Source organism: Pleurodeles waltl, chromosome 1_1, assembly GCF_031143425.1.
Source record: "Pleurodeles waltl isolate 20211129_DDA chromosome 1_1, aPleWal1.hap1.20221129, whole genome shotgun sequence".
NCBI classification, from domain to species: Eukaryota; Metazoa; Chordata; class Amphibia; order Caudata; family Salamandridae; genus Pleurodeles; species Pleurodeles waltl.
Genome location: NC_090436.1, coordinates 128,839,224 through 128,861,735, shown reverse-complemented (window position 1 = coordinate 128,861,735; position 22,512 = coordinate 128,839,224). Strand labels below are relative to the sequence as shown.

Here is a 22,512-nt window from a genome sequence, read left to right as displayed (position 1 = left end):
TGGACAAAGGGTAAATGAGCAGTGGAAAATATCATTGAATTTTTCAACAAATGCAGTAATTTAATTTTAAAGGATATCAATCCATTCCAATTGTTGGGAGCGTTGATGGCGTTTCAACCCAGGAGAATGAATAGATCATCATCAGGACATGGAAAATTAAATGAGCAAGGCTGTACTTTATCGCTTCAAGGGATCAATCAAATTGAAACGCAGAAGCAAGGCCTATATAAATTGGGCCCGTTGCAGATTGGTTCTGGAAATTATCATCCTCTGATGGCTGTGTGAATAAGCTATTCAGGAGTGTCTGTATCAGACAGATTATTTACTGAAGACTGGAACGATTTCCTGCTACTTTCTAGTGTGAAAAAGGATGTATGCCACCGCCCTATGCTAGACCTGCACCCTCTTAACTTCTTCCTGAAGAAGGAGAAATTCAAAATGCCCACATTAGCTTAGATCTTGTATGCCCTGGACGCTGGAGACTGGATGTTAGTGTTGAACTTGTAGGTAGCTATTTTCACATCTCCATCCTGTCGGCCCACGGATGTTACCTGCAAGTACTTTGTTTGCTGTACTTCCCTTTGTCCTTATTGGCTGTATTCAGGTGATCATAAACATGATGGTGGTGGACACAGTCCATCCGATGAAGTCAGGGTTTTAAGTTTTCCCCTGCCTCAATGATTGGCTGTTGAAGGCATACTCGCTTTGTTGTGTAGCCATTTTAGTTATAGCTCCATGCACGTTATTTTTAGCACACTAGGCCTGCCGCTGTGCACTTTAACATAGATATATTTTATTCAGCTTTGTTTATTATTTTAACAATAGCCACATTTGCGGTCTTGTTTTATTTCTCTCTATCTAGCTGTTCTTTGCCTAGGCCACACTGCGTTCTTAAACAAGACATTTCTTTCACTCTGTTCTTTTTTCAAGGCGGCAGTAAGATAGGTTGCCGGTAAACGTGTTAACGCTTTGTCTCTGGTATTCATAGAAACATAAACATACTTACGTAGGTACATTTTCTCAGAACATCAGCTGTTTTATTATAAAAACACTTCTCTGTCCCATACATGTTAGAGGGAAACTCCAGCCAGATGTCCACAACTGTATGCTGATTGCTGAACGCTTCGCTACAGCTGCTTATGCAGACTTCAGGCCCTTTGCTCAGGTATGAGGGATGATGTCTTCACAGGGGGACCTGATGGGCAGAACTAGAGCTTATCATGCTGTGCTCTAATTTAGCCTAGGTAGGAATTAGTCTACTGACTCTAGTGACAACATGGTAGCATTATTTTTATGCTTTACTCTTACTCAGTACATGCTTTATTATCTAAGATGCAGTTGCTTCATTAAAAACCTTATTGAAACATATACTGCCTCTGACTGTCCTTGTATATGTGAGACTAATATAACTGAGAGAAACGGATACGATCTCAGTGACCATGATTTCCCTGAGGAGTCCATTGTGTCATGCACTCGGCTGCCCAATCATCTCTGCTCTTGGGTAGAGAGGAGGCACTGCTAGTTAGCCAGAGAAAAACCCGGATTAGGCCGACAGATGTCACCTGTAGTGAGTTAGACTCAGTCCCTCACACCGCAGGCGATTCTGCCACTCGAATCCAGTAATCTCATAAGAATAATGACAGCCTACGCGACAGCCTGAGGCTGTTGTCTCTCTCCAGACAATGGCAGACCTCCTGCATTCACTGGTGTTTACTATCAACATGCCCTTTTTAGCGGAGCCACTCTGGACACAGTGCAGTTTGGGCCTATCCTCCAGGATATTCAGTCAGTGATTCATATGTCATTCTCTATCCTGGATTTTGGTGAGAGTCGGAGGCCTTATGGCCTCTGCGATCCTTTTGGTCACACATGCCAGCTGGCATATGTGGACTCTGCAGTGATGTCCTATTGGGTGCAGCATCAGGAGAATCTCACTGACCTGGTCCAGATATTAGAAGGACCCGCAAAAGAGCGACAAGCCATGATTGGGTCAGCAACAGACCCCTGTCCCTTCCCCACCCAGTGCTCACCATGGTGACAGATGCCTCACACTTCGGCTAGGGTGGCCATCTAAGAGAGGTGGAGATCAGAGGACTCTGGTCTCTGGCAGACTCTCAGCTTCACATAAACCTGTTGCAGTTGAGAGTGATTCACCTGGCACTGAAAGACTTTCTTCCTTCCATAAAGGAAAGGCTGGTTCCGGTGTTCAAGGACAACACCACCACCATGTCGTATTGCAACAGGCAGGGCAGAGTGGGGTAGTGACCCTCTGTAAAGAGTCCCTGTGTCTGTCAACATCACTGGAACGTCAGGACATTTTTCTCGTCGCAGCAGCCCCCTGAAGGCTTGCAGGCGCATTCCACCACAGCCAAGGCTGACATTACTGCGTTAGCTTGCAGAGTTCCCATCCTGGACATCTTCAAACTGCTACGAGGGCATCTCTGCACACATTCTCTAAACACTACTACCATGACGTTCAGGTCTGTTTGGTCCTCCAAGATTTCTTAGTCAAACCTGTTTGCAGACCCCCCTGTGGGACGGATATTGCTTGGGTGTCTGTTGTAAGGTAAGGAGTCTGCAGCTAGAAGTCTGTATTAGATTAACAAGTTACTTACCTTTGGTAACTCCTTATCTGGTAAAGACTGCGTCTAGCTATAGATTCCTTACCGACCCTTCCTGCTTCAGCAAATGTTTTTCTATGTAGAAAGGTCACTGCATGTCCTTAGTATCTGCACACTGGTTTATCGGTTTTCTGTTGTGGCTCCGTGCTTCTGGTGCGGAAACATCATGAAAAGAAATTGTTGTCAGCACTCCGGGGTATCGCCTATAAAGGCACCGAACACATCACTTTCAGCATAGATGCCGAAGCGGTGCTGATGGATGTCACCTACTGGCGCACAGAGATACTGCTCAAGGCTTTCTAGATCTAGTCCGGAGTTCTTCAATCTGTGGGGCACGACCCCCATGGGGGATGTGGAGTCAAGGGAAGGGGTTTGCACATTCCCCCAGCCTCACTTCTGCCTGAAATCGGAAACGTTTGCTTTTAGTTTTTGGAAAAGACAACCATCCAGGGTGATTAAATCCAATAGTTTGAATGCTTCACCAGGAGTGTCATTCAGGGAGTGTCCGGTGGTGGGAAACCAAAGCCCACCCAGGGCCCCTGCTTGCCTGAAAGAAATTCAAATGTGCGCTATGGAGTTAATCTGCAAATGTGAAGAATGCTTAGGAGTGTGTACTGGCCTTAATTGATCGAATCAGTGGAAGTTTGTGACAACAAAGATTTTTTTTTTTCTAAGATTCTAAATCAGCTATGATGTGCCACTCAAATGCCTCAGGTGCAATTATATGCTCTTCCAGATCAATCACACTTTAAATTCCCCAAATATTTCTTCAAATTTATCATGGGTAATTATTCATTGTGAACCTGAATCTTACTATTCAGAACTCTGTCCTCAGAATAGTAATCTAGCACCTTGGCTGAGATTCTGCAGAGACTCCTCCTTTACTGCCCACTATTAACACATGAAATCCCAGATTCTTTTTCACCTTTAGAAGCACAAACAGTCGTATTCACTGTTGACTCTGACACACAGGCAGCTCTGTTCTTTGTCCCTGTTGTTCCTCCTAATATCCCTACAAACTCTCATTAAAAGAGCCAATTCTTCCACTGTGTTTACATTATTTGCTGATGGCAGGATAAAGTCTGAAATACAATAAATGGTTGTAACTTCCACATTTGTTACACCTTAAATTAAGGTCACTTTTTAACAATAGAGTCTTCTTGAATATCATTTTCCCTGCACTACACACAACCAGATTTATTTCTCATCTTTATCTTCATTGACTGTTTTATCCATCATTCTTATGGTGTTTGCAGTCTTCATGACCTCCTGTAACATGGGATCGCATTTTATTCACAAGTTCTCCTGTATCTTTTTGCATCTTACATTCACAGTTATCTGATCACTTGTAATTTTGTACGCCATGTTACCAACATTGCACAATTTAGATGAGGAACGCATTGCAGTCAAAACTTTATCAAAAAAGTTACCTTCCTCTTGGGCTCTAGTGTAGAACTTGTACCTCTCTAGGGCAAGGTTCAGTGGTAGTTTAACATAGTTATTGTGCCTCCGTACAGCCTCTTCAACATGATACATTTCCTTCCAAAGAAACCATAGGTGAGATGCGAAAACACCCCTTGCCCATCAGACCCCCGATAGTGCATCAAAATAATTGTGTGTTTGTTTGTTTCACTTGACACCATTTCTGTGGTATTGGGGGACCACCCTTATTCTGTGAAAGTTTTGGTGGCAGTTCAAATCGCACAGTGGAATTTCTAATGAGAAGCATTGAGCTCTACTCCAGTTGTACGTGCAATAAGTCATACATAATGATGGGGACAAGATATGCATATTTCATCAGTTCACTTATTTTGTAAAATGTGTGCGAGTGACAATGTGACATGCACTTTACTCCAGTATTGGAACTTTCATAGATTCACATGCTTGAATGATTCAAGCATGTGAATCTATGAAAGATTCCAATACTGGAAAACTACAGTTACAGTAAGTAACTAATTTTCTTCCTCTTCATACAGTAAGAACATACAGGTTTTGAATTTGACGATGTTTAATGTATGGACATCACAGATTGAACATGCACTCTAATACATGTGCGTGACTGAAGAAAGGTAGATTTGAAGAATGTGTTTGAGCACGTCATATATATCAAAATAAGCACACTCAGTGACACAGATGCTGACAGACTGACAGAGGTGTCAATTTCAGCAGCGCTGCGTTGTGCGTGTATGAGGAGTAGAAGGCGCTGTCTCCTTGCACAAGCTCCAGGCGTCTGAACTGCGCTGGCTGCATAGTGTCTTTAGAAGAAAGCCACAGATGGTGGAAGCAAGGCAAAGGAGAGCTGCCCACACTACAAAGCACTGCCTGTAATATTGCACAAGCGGCTGCTCGCTCCTGTTCAAGCTTCTCACTATCGATATGAATTGCGATAGGAAGTCCGCATCCTCCTAGAAAACAAACTAGGGAAAACCTGCAGCATCCAAGAATAAAACATGAATTTACTCTTGTTACTTACAGGTTCAGAAGAAAGGGCCCAGAGTACAATTCAAATTCTTCCTGGCCTTAATGTCTGCTGAAAATTGAATAATAAAAGAAAGATTCAGGATGCGGTCAGTCACATTTGAATTTTCCATTTAACATGGTTGACTGATGAGGGGCATGAATTATTATATTTTTGCTATCTTGGAATTTGCAAGTTCACGCACATGTGAGGTTTGTGCCATAGCAAAGGTCTGACAGAGAAAAAGAGAGGCACAGTGACCATTTCTAGGTCACAAAGGTGGATAGGCACAACAAGGACTCGAAGACATGGAAGAACGGCTCATGAATATTGGGAAATGCTTGTAGACAACAAGGAACGTGAATATGCAAAGAAATTCAAAAGCATGCATCACTGTTTTGTATTTAGAAATGGGCAACATGTTTCATTAAATTTGCACCTTTCATGAAGACAAGACAGGAAATACATTCATTAGTCGCCACAGTAAGCAAAGTTAAAAAGACCAAAAAGAGTGATGTGTGTATGAAAAATAGTAGTTGGCAATCACTGGGGGATAAAGGAAAAAATATTTCATAAGTAACAAGCTTGCACATAAATAAAAATGAGGAATCCGCAGATCAAACAAGTATTGGCAATCCAATAGATCTGATGTTGGCTGCCAGCCTTCTGGCAATTCTTGTTTTGTTTTGTCATGATTTTTGCAAACCTTTTTTGTTATTAAAGTTGTCGGGCCCTCATCAGTCGAAACAAAATATTGGCTTAAGACAAAAGTTGTTATGGTCTTAAAAAAGCACACATTGCCATTGTACTCCCTGGCACTGAAGGGAACTACTTTGTGTATTGATGTGCTTGTAGTGAAAGTACAGCAAAAGCCATAATTCATAGCGAAGTCCGCCAATGGCTGAAGTGGGCTGACACATTGCCCCTTAAAGCATGCTTGAGTGGGTGGAAGAAGAAAGTGAATGACAGAATCACAGACTAGTGGACGAAGTCTGGCTAAACATCCCTATAAGTAAAAACAAAAGAGTCTTGGCTAACACAGTCTTTAAAAAAGTGAATCAGAGTGGCTTTGGCTGGGAAGAAAAAAAAAGAAGGAATTAAGAAATGATAGGGTTGCAAAGATAAAGCACTATCATGAGCTTATATTCTGAGTACATGTGAGTTGCTGGTATGGGGTGAAAAGGAAGCATTTTTTAATATCAACAGGAGTGTAACCAGTTATCCCAGTATTCACCAAGGAGTCCCTCTGATTTCTTTAGGGAGACCCTCACCAGCTGTTTTCTACAACAAGTATATGATTTATCCGGTGCTGGGGGTCGCGCATCTAGTTAGTCTCCTTAGCACCAGAGAAATAATATACTTTTGGTAGAAAATAGCATAATTAATAACATAATTATTAGTTTGACATTATATGGCCTCCTCACCTATATTACACTCCTGCTGTATTAGACAGTTATGAATAAATGCTCGGTAGAAGTCACTTTGTCACTACAAAACTTATGACATTATTTTCATATCTTTTATAAATATTAAACACATTTTACGCTTATCAATATTCTTATCCCTTTTTCTGACATTTAGTTGAATAGATTGAGTTTTGTTATACGAATTAATTACTTGTTTTGCAGACTGCCTGTAGATGGTTGTATTGGGAGAAGATTTTTCCATAGCCCTGCCCATATTAACCTGTTGAAAGAGATGAAGAAACGCTTGACCGAAATTGCAGATTTCCACCATGCTGCTAGCAAATCCTTGCAACCAGAGGTTACTATGGTTGTTCCAGAAGGCCCAGCTGAGCAAGAGACGGATGCCACTGTTTACATCACCTCACCAGCGATGCACAAAGAACTTGTCAGGTACAGTGTGTCTAAGAATGTGCGTGTTCTCTATTGGCAACAAACATTACTACTTTTGTGTCATTTTTGAATAGATACATTTAAATTCTAAGTTTTAAAACAGATGTTAAACTTCAAAATGGGAACCTAAGTTTAAAAATATTTCCATCCTATAATCTAACCTAGTTATTCCACCCAGCCACCCCAACCTCCCTGCCAACCTCGACCCAGCAGCCCTAATGGTAACCACACCACTTTCCACATGCAGTGAAGTTCTCCAACTGCTAATTCTTACCCATTCTTAGTCTCTTATGATAACACTAAACCATACCCGCCCACCCCAGGAACTACTTAATGCAGGTCACAGCACAACCAGGTCAGTAGGCGCCTGGACACCTAGCCTGCCACTTGCCTGTGGCTTCAACTTCCTGATTGTTCCAGACTGATCCAGTGACACTGCAGCTGCCAGGGTTTTCTCAACTGGGTTTTCCCACTCACTGTTCTTCCTGCAACAGAAGCCCCACCCACCCCAGGACCTGCTTAATGCAGGTCGCAGTGTGGCCATGTCAGTAGGCACCTGGACAACCATCCTGCCACTTGCCTCTGGCTTCCAGTTTCTGCTTTTTCCAGATTGATTCAGTGACACCGAAGCTGCCTGGGTTTTCCCACCAGGGTTTTCCTGACCCAGTTTTCCTACTCATGTTCTTCCCGCCAACAGAAGCCCCGCCCACCCCAGGAGCTACTTAATGCAGGCTGCAGCCGACCACATTATCGACACGCCACTGACCTGCCAAAGGCAAGTGTTTCTACACCCGTCTGTGCCTGGACCGCACCCAGCGTCACAATCCCTGGCCCTCCCTTCTCCCAGAAGACACACCATCGCTGACCTCTCCACGCTAGAACCCAGATGCCGCACTGCGACCCATGCTCCACGTTAGGACGTTTCACCTGCACCTACTGCAGCTTCAGCTGCCAAAGCACACACATCAGTCCATTGACCAGCCCCACCCTAAACAGACCACAGACACCACCAGCACTAAAACACCAACTCTCATGCGCCATTCTCAACACACGATCACTATGCAAGCATTCCACTGAATTGTGGGACCTCATTGGCACCCTCACACCAGACATCATCTTTCTCACCGAAAACTGGCTCAGCCCCACATCCAGGAGGAGGAACAGCCATCATTCACAAAGCGACCATACAGTGTACCACCAACAACACCAGCATCCCCATGGAACATCTCAACTTCAAGCTCCACACGGACGGCTAAACATCCATCAGAGGCACCCTTGCATACTGACTCTCAAGCCCTCACTCCAGCTTCTGCAACACCATTGCAAACTTAATTGCGCCCCTAGCCTTAGACTCCAAGGACTATATCTTTCTTGGTGACCTAAATCTCCACATCGACGACCCCAACAACAACAAACCTGCACACCTCCTCAACAGGGTGAGCAGCCTCGGATTGAACCATATCGTTCAATACCTTACACACACCACAGGATACATGCTGGACCCCTTTTTCACCTCCAGCAACTGTGTCAAATACAGCAATGCCACAGAACTCATAACCCCCTTTCCTTTCTACCCCACCAAAGGAGGTGGAACAAAACCTTAGAGACCAGCTGGGAGGACACCCTCAACACCTCTAGCCCTGCTACCTCTATCAACCTTGAACAACTTCAACAACTGGATCACCAAATGATCTTCCACATCGTCCCCATCGAGAATAGTCCCCAACAAGATTAACATTCAGAGAAAATCCTCTAAAAAGACCAGCTGGTATACCCAAGAATTCAGAACAGTGATACGACACTGCAAACTTCTGGAGAGGAGATGGTGCGTCAGAAAGGACACCTCCGACAGAGCAGCCTTCACGACCTCCCTCAACCTCTAACTCCACCTGCTGAGGGCAACAAAGGAGACACACACTTTAAAACCAGAGCCAACAACACCAAGGAACTTTTCAACATAATTAAGGAATCCTCCAAGACGGCTGCCAGCGAAAGCAGCATCACAACCTCACAGAAGCTGTGCAACAACCTTGCCCACTTCTTCCATGAAAAGATTGCAACCATATACAGAAACTTCAAACACCAACCCACACCTGCGGACTTCCTTGACAGATACGCCACCACCGTAATGGACACAGGCCACACACTGACCACTTGGAGCATCCTCTCCACCCAGGACATCCATCCACTCTGGAGCTCCCATTGACCCATGTCTGCACCACACCTCAACCTGGGAAACCAAAGGTTCGGCCAGGAGCTCACCACCCTGCTCAACACCTCTATCACCACCTCAACATTTGCCAATGCTTGGAAACACGCCAAATTCAGTCCACTACTAAAAAACCCTCAGCTGACCAAGCGAACCCAAAAACTACAGCACTGAAACTGCCCTGATCGCAGCCACCGGCGACATCCAAACTCTCCTCAACCAAGGATAAGCAGCAGCTTTGATTCTCCTCGTGCTCTTGGCAGCCTTCGTCACCACATGCTGATCGAAAGAATCCACCACATTGGCATCCAAGGGTATGCGCTTAGATGGATCACCTCCTTCCTTAATGAGAGAACCCACCTTTCACCTCCAAACCCAAGGAGATCACCTGTGGTGTCCCCCAGGGCTCATCCCTCAGCCCCACACTCTTCGATGCATATATGACCTCGCTGGCAACATCGTCACAACCCACGGTCCCAACATGACGATACCCAACTCATCCTCTCACTCAGTGATGACCCCTCCACTACCAGAACCAGCTTCCACAGATGCATGACAAGCGTCGCTGACTGGATGAAGAACAACTGCCTGCAGCTGAACACTGACAACATGAAGGTACTGATCTTTGGCAACAGCAGCAACACATGGAACGACTCCTGGTGGCCATCAGACCTATGACCTGCACACACTCTCTCCGACCACACCAGAAACCTCAGAATCATCATTGACAACAAGCTCACTGTAGTAAGCTGGCTCTCTATATAGTGAACTAAAATTAAGTACACTGTGCAGAGGTTAGTGGATCCCCAAAGGTTTGCAGAGGCAGAAATAGATAGCTCTAGTGTTCTTTTTGTGGTAGTGTGGGTGAGCAGACTCAGCTTATCAAGGAGTCTTGTTAAACATTTGTTGTACTCACAGAGGCAATAAATGAGACACACACTCAAAGAATAAATCCAACACCAATTTAGAAAAATAACAGTTGCTTTTATATATACTTTGAACCAAAGAACTTCATTGTAAGGTAAGCAGTTTACTTTACTGTTATAAAATCGACACTGCAATTTTCAGAGTCTTCAATGTTAACCTATGGGAGGAAAACAAGAATGCAGTTTTTCAGGATTTTAAACCAGCACCTGACAAGGTTCAGGTTGGTACCAAGAGTGCATCCACAGTGGCACGGGGGCGGGTGGGTGCAGAGGTCAAAGTCGGAGTTGGGTGCCCAACGTTAATCAATGAAGACTGGGGGTGAATGAAGACACACAGCTCCCAGGTAATTACAAGCAGTGTCAGAGGTTAGTCTCCGGGGGTTGAGGTAAGCCATTTGGGGGGGGGCACAGAGCAGCACCAAACTTACACCCTCAGGGTGCCTAGTGCTATCCATTGGAGACAGGGGGTATCCTCTGAAGCTCGGGGATCAATCTCCTGGAGTTGATGGAAGTACAAGGGGGGCCACAAGGCAGCACCAATTTTACAACCTCAGTGGCACAGAGCTGGCCGGGTGCAGAGTGCCAACACAGAGTCGGGCGCCCAGTGTTATCCAGTGGAGGATATCACTTTCAGAAACAAGCTGCAGGCTCTGGCCAGGAGGCCGGGTGAAGACAACTCACAACTGCTCAGGTAAGTAGAGGTGTCAGGGGTCGTAGGGACACCGAAGGTCTAGCTCCCCAAGGCCTGGGGGCTCCAGGTGCAGGGGTGTCTTTTGGCATCAGAAACAGCTTACCGGGCAGGTCGTGGTCAGGGGGAGTCATTGGGTTTGGCTTCAGGCGTTGCCATGGAATCTGGCAGGGGGTCAGCCCACTGTGGACTCTTGCTTAGAAGCACTGGGGAAGCTTTACTGGACTGGTGGGCCACTTGGACTGGGTAGTCAGGTGCAGAGGTGCTTCCAGGTGGCAGTTTTGCCGTTCCTCAGGCAGACTTCCTCTTCTTTGGGGATGGTTTCTTTTGGACAGGTCTGCTGTCCAAGTGAGTTCTTGGTCTTTAACGAAGGCAGGCAGTCCTGCCAAGGCTTTAGAGGTCGCTGGGCTGGACAGTTGTCTTTTGGCTGCACATTCTTTGAAGTCTGCAGACAGGCCGGTAGGGCTGGGGCCAAGTCATTTGGTGTCTTCAGTCTTTTCTGCTGGGGAGACCTGTGCTGTCTGGTTCTTCTTAGGACAACAGGAATCTGATTCTAGGGTTCAGGGGTGCCACCTAAATACTGCATTTAAGAACGTTACAGGGAGTGCCAGGTGGTAGCCAATGGGCTACTCACCTTTAAGATGACTACACCCTACTTATGACAATTACTTTGAGAAGTGGCATAGCCCTAACCATATTGGCCTAATTCCTTCCATGCAAGATTGAGGAATTTAAAAAATAGTGTCCACATTAACTCGTCCACCCTAAGACCGGCCTGAAGTGGGCACACTTTCTTATTTACTAAATTTTCACACCAGTCCTGCCGCCAAAGGTGGGGTCAGGAAAGAGGGTTCAGCCTCCTCTACCATTTGGAGAAGGCATGGGTCACATTTCAAAGGAAGGTGGAAATCACTCACACACGCTATGCAGTTATCTGGTCTTACCTATTGTAATAAGCATCTTGATACATATGGTTCCCTCCAGCCAAGCGCTTCCCAACCGAAAGGTAAATAGGCACCTTTTGACTATATTTATGTCATCGATGGGTTACCCATGCACTTTGAGAAACAATGCTAACTGCTAAATTGTAAGCCTTTGAGACTATTATGTCAGCATGCGGTGTGTTGATTAATTTCTGAAATAATCTATGTGCGTCAATATACCAATCTTAGATGTATCTGTATGAACACATATGGTAAATACAGGTCAAATCAGACTATGGCGGTCATTCTGACCGCGACCGCCGCCCGCCATGCGGTTACCGCCGAATGACCGCCCCGCAGTCAAAAGACCACGGCGGCCATTCCAACTTTCCTGCTGGGCCGGCGGGCGACTGCCAAAAGGCCGCCCGCCGGCCCAGCGGGAAAGCCCCTGCAACGAGGAAGCCGGCTCCGAATGGAGCCGGCGGAGTTGCAGGGATGCGACGGGTGCAGTGGCACCCGTCGCGATTTTCACTGTCTGCTGAGCAGACAGTGAAAATCTGTATGGGGCCCTGTGAGGGGGCCCCTGCACTGCCAATGCCAGTGGCATGGGCAGTGCAGGGGCCCCCAGGGGCCCCACGACACCCGTTCCCGCCATCCTGGTTCTGGCGGTGAAGACCGCCAGAAACAGGCTGGCGGGAAGGGGGTCGGAATCCCCGTGGCAGCGCTGCAAGCAGCGCCGCCACGGAGGATTCCCTGGGCCAGGGGAAAACCGGCGGGAAACCGCTGGTTCCCCTTTTCTGACCGCGGCTTTACCTCCGCGGTCAGAATAGCCCAGGAAGCACCGCCAGCCTGTTGGCGGTGCTTCCGCTGCGCTCCGCCCTGGCGGTCATGGACCGTCAGGGTCGGAATGACCCCCTATATTGTTTATGTTAGTTGACATTGAAGCACAGATATTAAGACGTTTGTCCCACACTGATGTGGCACTAGATGTCTTATCGATGTCACTGTCTGGCCTACTTAGCACCTTCACAGGTTCTTGAAAAGATAAGACTAGAAGGCATTTACATCAAATGTAGATATGCTGATGACCTGGCAGAAAATAGTCTCGGCCTGCTCAAAATGCATTCTGGCCTTAGGATCTTTACAACACCACTGAAGATCATGCCTAACTCTTGTTAATTTAATGCAACTACAATTACAAAATTACAATGCAATAGATTACCCTCCTTGCCCACACTAATAACATAACACTCAGTGGTGGGGCAGTGAAGTTTAGTTCCTATAGACTGCATAGTAATTCTCTTACTCTGCTTGACAGTCTTAAACTCACATAAGATAAAATTGCTTTGGATCATGCCCGAAGCTCCGTAGTGTACCAGTCAGTGACATTAACCCACCAACTCAACAGGCATGGAATAACTCCAGAGATCTTCCGCATGCTGCTGGCCAATGAAGGACTTTAATTTAGTCCATCACTGCAGATCCTGACAACACTACAACTACTTATTGACCCGTGACAATGACACTCAGATATGGAATAATATTGAAAAAAAATGTATAACCCAGGAGATCTCTCCCCTATATCTCCCTCCAACCCATGCCTTCTATACACCATAAACTTTAAGCAAAATACTGCAGAGTGGACGACGAGTGAAGTAGTCATCCATGTGTAGTCATACAAAATATTATACAGCGATAAGCAGATTTGCTAAAAGCAGAAGAGCAGTAGAAGTGCTAGATTTGAATACCTGCACTTAAAACCAAATCACTGAAATCCTTCAGCGGGGTCCAACTTCATCTGCGACACTATTGCCTTTCAACGAGGCTGTCACGGATGCTCTTGTTGCCACTTGGCCTAAGTTCTGCAGGGCTTCTCTGGTCAGTTTGCCTGTGGCCAGGTAGGTCAGACCGCCCCTTTTAGCCCCCAGCTTTCTAACGAAGCACCAATGCCTGAATGCCTTGTGGAATAAGCATCTACAAGCAAAGTCAATCCATACGCCTTCAGTTCAAACTGTTCATATAGGGAGTAAAAAAATATTGATGCCTTTGTCAGGGAAAGGTTTCCTTACAATCCTGAAAGCAGTGTGCCTTTTGGGTAGAACATCCATGCCTTATGTGATATGACCAGCAAGATCTTGCCGGCCATAAAGAAAGACCTCTGGGTTTCACTGCTCGAAAATATCGAAGTCAGGTGAGTTTGTAGGGTGTGCTGTTGACGCCATTGTAGTACTTAAAAGACACACCTGGGTGTGATCCACCAGGTTGTCAAGGGATGTCCAAGCATGCCTCATCAACATGCTGTTGGATGGATCTAGAGACTGTTGGGTTGAAAGACTGATTTGTTACTCGAGCCCTTCAGAGATAGCTGTGACACAGCACATTCTTTGGGACTATTGTCCTAAGTCAGACAATTTCATGAGCAATACAAGAAATTTAGCAGCTGTTCTAAAAACCTTGCTCACTGGCAGCATTAACTTTCCCTGGCATGCAACAGCAGACTCATCCCTTTCGGGCAGAGGATGTGGTGACAGCTGAAGTCGTTCACTCCTTCAGGAATTTGCCTTCCAGGCTCATAACCAGTTGTTAGGGGGCATGATACAATATTTCCTTCCCTGTATAAAAATCCATCAAGTTACTCTGATGACTTTTAAAAATTGTTGAAATGAGCTACACCCTGTCTTTTTTTTCGTTCCCACCTCTTATTCCCGCCACATCAGAGTGATTTTCAGCAGACCATGCTTCTTATCTTGATGAAGGAGGTTAATCTTAAAGATGCCATCGAGTGGGTGCTGGAGGCAGAGACGGAAGAGGGATGAAGGCTGCTATTCATACTACCTCCTCATGCCAAAGGAGTAATGAAGCCTCATGCCTGCACTGGGACTCCAGCCATTGAATGACTTTCTGAAGAAGAACAAATTCGAAGTGTTCACTCTCGGTCATATGCTTTCTTCTTTGGGGTCCTGCATCTTGTGTGAAGAGGCTTTCTTTTTCGAGATGCCTTGGCCAACACAGGATGTTTCAGCCACGCAACCACTTTGTTGGGTCCCTGAAGCAGGGCATCTTTGATCAGTGGGGTATGCCGTGGTACGTCTATTCACCACTTTTGGGAACACTCAGTGTCAAACTTCTATGCACTGGAGTTTCTTCCAAGAAACATAATTGGCAAACACATTCCATCTGCAATGGGATACAAATCTTCTGTATGGCGTTCCTACCACTGCTTCTCCTGCCTGGAGTTCTAGGGACTGGGGCCAAGGCATTTTAATAGCCCTGGACTAGGTTGAGCATTTACCCTCTGATCTGGATACCCCATTATGAGAAACCCATGCCTTGGCAACAAAGGAGGGTCCTACATAAAATCTTCACAACCTACATCTATCTATGTGTAGAGAGTGAGGAGAGACAGTCAAATTATTTTGATTTACCGCTTGACGTTTATATGTTATTCTTGTAGCCAGATACCCATCATGAAATCCACCTTCGCTCCTTGTAGTTGATATTCTGTCTAACCACAGATTCCTCACTCCTGCTACTCCTCTCTATTCTGTGCAGTGGACTCCTACACTTCATGAAAAGGTCCCAGTTCAGAATTTGGCACACACTGCCCCTGCAATTTGTTTGTAGTGCTCTGTATCAAAGGATGCAGAAGGTGAAAGATTTAGAAACTTATGTTGGCGTACAGAGATGGGGCCTATATGCTGCTCTGCTCAAATACTTCTGAGGCCGTATGAAGTGACAGCAGAGACATATGGCTTCATCTATAGGCGTGCAGAAACATTGTTGAATAAAATTTCCAGATCCAGTCTGGCGCTTGGGAATATTTATTCAAAAGGTTGGGAATGTGCAGTTAGATAGAGTATCCACCAGAAGGAGCATTACTAAAGGTAAGTAACATATTTGTTTTGGACACTCTTGGAAGACGGCAGCAGTTCCTTGTCTGTCATTGGTTTATTTTCTATGTGTGTTTTAGATAAACATCCAGTTCACCATGTCTGATATAGTTATCTACGGCTTAAAAGTTTTCCGTTTTTTTTGTTCCAAATGTGTTTATAATCTGTACCAATGAATTCCCTAAAGCAGTGTTTTATACCCAGAATATAGTATTGCCAGTCATTTGGAATGGGAAAGACATGTCCCTAACCTCAGTGTGTTGGTAAGGGCAGGCACCCACAATTAAGTCATTAGAAGTATCACCAGACTCACAAAAGTAAAAAAATATCTTTTTGTTTTTCCCTGCAGGCTTTTTAACGTATTCACCGTTTGGCTAGAAGATGAGAATTTTCAGAAAGGAGATGTCTACATTCCTTCCTTACCAAAGAGCTATGGTCCACATAGGCTTGCTAAGATCATGCTGAATGAGCAGGTGAGATGCACGTTGTACTTTTCATGTATCTCATGGCATCACCATACCGTGTAAATTAGTGCATTTGTAATGTATATCTCACTGTATTTGAGCCACTGATGAACAACTGTGATGTTCTCTGAAGTGCTTAATCCCCACATGTCAACATTGTGCTAATGTCACAGGTCTTCTCAGGGGCTGATGGATGTATAATAGCGCTAGCGAAGAGATCAGTCATTAGGTTCTAAGAAGTCTAATAGCTTGATCATTTCGTAGACATATCCAATCAAAGTTGGGACTTCTTACATTAACTTTAACTGACGTTTCCAGATTCCGGAGTTTTGGATCTGAGTTTTTACTCCTTGTCTTTGAAAGGAATATCCTGCTGTAAAGATAACAGACCTCTGGACGCGCTTGCCAGAAATACTTTAACCTGATCTTCAGTCAAAATGCATAACACCCATGAAAGGAGATAAGCTGCAGCTTTGGGTTTGGCTTCTGTTGGCTATCAGTTTCCACAAATGCCGAATGTCTTTTGCACACTGCAATGGACATGTGGGGTACTCAAAACTCATTTGGGGGGGGGGGGGGGGGGGAGATGTCATTCAGACGCAGGTGCCTCCTTCCCTTTCGGAGGACCTTCCACCAGATTCAAAGAATTGCTCCTGCCTGGCAGGGGTCACCTATGCCTTCGAAACGGCGGTGCGAATTCAAGGACACTAGTCCCGTATCCTCATCTGACGCACGTGACATATTACATACTTGTAAGTGTGTGTTTTTATTAATACCTGTTGTATTTTATTTAAATGCAGGATCTGTGGATGGAATGTGTTAACATAGAGCTCATACATTATGAGTTTCAAGAAGCTGTTAACCTTTGGACTCGAGCCAAATCAGAGTCGGAGACTCCTTCAAACACGTCTGCTGCATGTACCGATTTTACTAACCCATTGGAAGGTAAGCTGAAGATCAGCGATGCATGTGGATAGCAGTGATCTATTTGTATTTGTGTTCAAGAAATATGGATGTAAATCGTGCTTGATGTATAGAACCGGATTAGGAACATTGCATAAGTGTAATGTGCGGACGTTTTGATTTTTAATATATTTCACCGCAGTACTGTCATGGGTAAATTTAGATTAAATGCCCATAACCTAATAAGTAATTTTTTGTAAGTCTTCTCTTTCAACTACAGATGATTGGTACTAATAAAGTGACCATCAGTCATTTCTTAACTTCAGTAACTTGTATACCAAAACAATTATATAAATGTAATTATTATTGACAGAATGTTTATAATAAGATCTATTGACACCGAAAGTCATGATCCACTGTCTTATATCTGTCAGGTTTGTTAACAGCAACCGCGAACCCAGAATATGTGAATGTAGCAGCTCAATGATAATTAAAATGTAGTTTTCTATAATAAATAAAGTCTCTGTGGCAGTGGCTGTTTTTGTTTTTTCAAATATCCTTCAGCTTGAAGCCTCTTTGATTTTTTTATTAGCAAAAGGTGCATTCAGTGCGGAGCCATAAAACCTTGTTTGGGTGCTTTACCCATCCGCACGTGAGTTGGGGGCTGCATAAGATTGACCCCACAGCAGCTGTTTGTAGTTAGATGTTAACAATGAGTAGATCATATACAAAGACCACGTGTCAATTGCATTTCTTGTCATATCACTCTTTGTCTGCCCTTACAGTAGTAAAACACAATATTGAAAGACAGATGGCCATTTTTAATATTGCCAGCATATTTATTTACGCAATTTTGCTGACCGGGTTTTGGCCGTATTCTGTGCCTGATGTAGTCTACTGTGAGAGCACGAGTGGAAAAGATATAGCGGCACATATACCTTCAAATGGGTGAGAAAAAAAAGGTGAATTTCAAAAAGTGACTCGATGATTAGAAAGAAGATGCATAATACTTCAAAGAAGGTACCCAGACAAATGACAAAGAATCTTGAAAGGAAATAATTCCCCTAAGTACGTGTCATTTAAGTACTGCTGTCACCAGTTTTATAGGCTTCATGAAATGAAAGGAGAACGTTATATGTTGCCAGAATCTGCAGGAGCAGATACCTATCCGAAAAAAAACTGTTTCTTGTTTTCTAAAAGACAACTTTGGATCTGTAGTGGGTTGTGGTTTTCAAGAAGGCCATGTTGCAGATTTTCAAATTCTCTCAGCTTCCCTTTGGCGCTCCTTCGGGTTTCACAGAGCTAATGGGGTGTTCAGCTGAACTTGTGATTGTTGCCTGCTGAGTTGGCTTTGGCTGCCCCCTTGGAGTGTCTGTGTCTGCACTTGGTGCCAGGGTTTACCTTTAATGCCTGGCCTCCTATCTGTCTCCAGCCCTGATTCTTACTCCAGTGGCTTCAGCTTTCACTCCAACTTCACTTAGGTCACCCCATGTCATGCTAATAATACAACTAAAGTTCAACCTTGTTTTGGCACCTAACTAATGAATCCTCTAATCCATTATCCCAGACTTTTTTTTTTATATTGGTCAACATATTTGGCTCAGATTTACATCCATTTGCGATGCCAAGTGTTGTTCCACAAAATAAAGATGAGGACAAGAAGGATGAGGTTCCCCTCCAGTACGCATCACAAGAGAGTCTGGATGTCCAGGCCTAATATTGCACCATTAGCTCTAATGCCTTCCCTTCTTCCCCCTCATCTGAGTAGTTCGACATCTTGGGTAATATAGGTTTCTCTTCAGGCAGACTAGTGTTATGTTCTATGAAACCCACTTGTCTTCTAGCTCACAACTGCCGAACACTTTGGTAGATGTCTTGAGCAGTTTTGCGTGCTCTACCAGAGGTTTTCTCTTTTAAAAGTTGTTGAGGATGGTTAGGATGCGGCCGAGCAGATCTTATGTTCTGTCCTGGACTAATTGGTTTTGGCTGCCCATGCCATTATAGCTGGCTTTTTCAGTTGCAGTCATGCCTCAGTGTACTATACAGGATTTTTGGGAGATATCTTTTTGGGCATGTGTTTCAATGGAGCTCAGTTGCATAGAGACAAAACTGACTGGTCTGGAACGTTTTAAACTGACCCTTGCAGTTGTCAGATGTATTTGGCACCAGTTTTATCAACAGTACTAGATGTTTAGGGCTAATTTAAGGACACTCCTTCTGCCAGAGGCAGCCGTCACAACTCATATAACCTCAGGTACGAGAGGAGTGCAAAAAGTAGGGAAAAGCACCAACAACAGTGTTCTTCTCCTCCCTTGCAGCCGTGGCAAAACCTCTTTAATTTTCTCTTTGGGGGAACATGATTGTCCAGTGGGGGTGAGGAGAGATGCATATGCCGTTTTCTAGAATTCTGGTACCCCAGCATGCAGAATCACTGAGTCTTCAGGTTATTTACTTTGGGTGTGTCCTCCCCTTTCAGGACACTTCTCCCCATATTCCACATATTCATTCAGTGGTCTGCAAATCATGCATGTAATCCTCTCCAGAGAGGTGTTGACTATACCAAGGATGCAACCTAGCTGGTACCGCAAGAGGAGATTGGTATTCCCTCTACTTTTTAGTTCCCAAGAAGGACGTCGATTATGACAATCTTTTTTCACAGGACACTAACTTCTTTTAGCCGGAAGGAGAGATTCAAAACTTGCTAAGGTCCGTCGGGACTTGAATTGAGAGTACTGGATGATGTCCTTTGATTTGCAGGACATGCATTTTAATGTTCTTTTACTCTAATCCCACTAGAAATACCTACAGTTTATTGCAGCCTTCACCCATTACCAGTTTGTGGTTCTCTCCTTTGGCCTTACCTCGGCTCATTGGGTCATTATGAAGATCATACTGATGTTCATGGCCCAAACTGTCAGGTCAGAGATACTCTAACACCGGTACTGCAACAGCTGGCAGCTGACGGTGGACTTAGCCACACCTGTAGTTGGAACACATGCATAGCATGGTGTTACTCTTGTTCAGCCCAAGATTCTAAAAAAGTGGTTCAAAGTCACACCTTCATCTCACACAGAGACTGCTTTTCATTGGAGCGATTTTGGAACCAGTCACACTGAAGGCTTTTCTATCGCCACACACATTTTGATAATTATGTTTGGGTGAGAACTCCTCTTTCAGCATTGGAGATTTTCATAAACTTTCTGCCATTTCCAAGGTAGCACATGCAAGCCCTTCAGTGTGCCTTAAATATGCTTACCACAGGGGGAACTTTAGTACAGGACCAGCATCTTCCAAGACGTTCTTTAGGCCCGAACTGGTTGCTAACAAGTGGCAGTCTGACTTGCAGCAGGTGCTTCACTGATGTCTCTGTATGTCATGCTAATAATATCACTAAAGTTGAACCTTGCTTTGACAACAAGAACCTTTCAGCCTCCCATCCACAATATCAGAGATTTTGGTAATTGAGACTATATTTGACTCAGATTCAGATCCTATTCAGTGTTATTTCACACTATAAAGACATGGATAAGAAAGACAAATTTCTCTGCCAGTATGCATCGCTGGGGAGTCTGGATGTGCAGGCCTAATTCTACATACCTTAACCCTAATGCCTTCCTTTCTTCCCCCTCAACAATAGATCTGAGTAGTTCGACATCATGAGCAAGAAGAGCTTTTCATCAGGCAGAGTAGTGTTGCACTCCATTAATGTCTCTTGTCTTCTGGCTCCCTACTACCATATTCTTTGGGAGATGTGTGAACTGTTTTACCTGCTCTTCCAGAGGTTTTCTTTTTCACAAATTGTTCAGAATGGTCAGGATGTCGCTAAGCTGATCTTCACCGCTTCATCACCTAGGTAAGTGAGTCTTTATATGATTCCGTTTGGTTGTTGTCTCTCCTTTCAGGCAACACTACCCCACAATCCACCTGCTTATTCAGTGGTCTCTGCAGATCATGCATATATCAAAGAGGTCCTTCTGCTTTCCTCTACCACTTGTCACATCGATGACCAATGAATCATCCTTTGGATAGGGAGATTACATTTGCTGTGAATAGGATTTTTCTGTCACCTAGTCACTTAGCAGACATCATCAAAGTCATGATGGACATGTGCAGCAGTTGTCATCTTGCCAACAAGTGTTAGCTCTATCTGGAGGTGGTCCTTGTAATCTTCACTCATTGTGGTGTACCCCAAGTGGACCTTTTTGCCATCTTAAAGAAACACTCAGAGCCCTGACTTCTGCATCCGGCAGTTCCCTCTGCTAGAAAATGTACATTCCGCATTCAGTATGTGTTTTGTAGCCGGTGAGGCTGGACTAAGTGCAAATCATTCAAATATTTTCTGACTGAATGTTTAGAGTCTGTGGCTCAGAAGTACTGACCCTAAGAGTTTTTCATTTTCCTAGTTCTTCGATTCGGGGAGATCATGGAGAGTAAGCAGGGCCAGGTGTGAGAGGCTTTGATCTTAGGACTGATGTTCTGGGCATTATTTTTGACTTGGTGTCACCCTTCCTAAACAAACATGTACTATGGTTCCTAGGTTTGCTTTGCCTTTCAATGTGCTGAAGTGTATGTTTACTTTGCAGGTAAAGTTTTCAAATAAGGTACAGTTTGCTCTTTCTTTGACCAACAAGGCTTTCCTTTGTGTACAGTTAAAGGTTACATACTAGCCCTTTAAACCTTCCTTCTTTTGCCCTTCTGGTCTAGATCAATCCATAAACTCACTTTCTAGTTGAGGGAACAGCTTTGGCACTGATTAAATAGGTAAGAAGTCTACAGGTAAAAGTATCCATCAGAATAATGTGTTCTTTAACTTCGGTATGACTCTTACTCTTTAGAGTGGATTCACTGCCTGTTCACTCAATCTTATTGAGACTTCTAGTTGCAGATTCCTTACCTTAGAATTTCCCCCTGGCGTCAGACTGGATCCAGAGATTTTACTTCGAGCAGTGCCCTTGCATGCCGTCAGGAGGCGTTGGTCGACTCCATGTCTGTTGTTGGCATTGTGGTCGCTGTGATGATGTTGCAGTCATGTATAGGTACTACCCCGGCTTTCCGACATCCGTTCTTTTTTGTCCGCTCCAGTCTACACACAGACCTGGAGAAGAGCTACCCTCATTTGCTTTTTGACTGACTTTTCAACCCTTTTGTCAAACTTTTTGACTTGGTATGTCAAGATGTCTTCACTCCTGTCACTGCATAGTGTCAGTGACGGGCTCCGCACTTTGTGTGCTTGTGGTGTCTGGAGCGCGACTATGACCTGAAGTCATGCTCCGACTGCTGGGCCATGAACCCAAAGACTTTGAGGAAGCAGTCCCTAAAGCTCATAGCGGCCCGGTGGTCGACTGTGCGTTGCTCCCAGTCTCATTTGAGAAGAAGATCACAAGACCATTCGTGTAGCCATCTCCACTCATCCTTGTCCCACTCCCAGTCCTTGGGACATTCGGGTCACAAGAAGGAGAAGTCAAAGAAGAACAAGCATTCTTTGACTACACCCCGTCGCTCGGCTAATACGACGCAGGAGGAGAGTTGTCCTTCTAGGCCTCCATCTTCGAAGCCTGCTTCTGGGTCGGCTCC

General features: G+C 44.7%; 1 protein-coding gene across 2 annotated transcripts in view; it reads left to right on the top strand.

Annotated features, from left to right (window-relative positions):
* EPG5 (ectopic P-granules 5 autophagy tethering factor) overlaps positions 1–22,512 on the top strand; it is a 568,130-nt gene that overhangs the window by 233,476 nt on the left and 312,142 nt on the right. For both annotated transcript variants that reach the window (XM_069218853.1, XM_069218854.1), the window contains exons 23-25: positions 6,708–6,935; positions 15,921–16,044; positions 16,836–16,980. In XM_069218853.1, the coding sequence (XP_069074954.1) occupies positions 6,708–6,935; positions 15,921–16,044; positions 16,836–16,980 (497 nt within the window). The remainder of the gene's footprint in view (positions 1–6,707; positions 6,936–15,920; positions 16,045–16,835; positions 16,981–22,512) is intronic.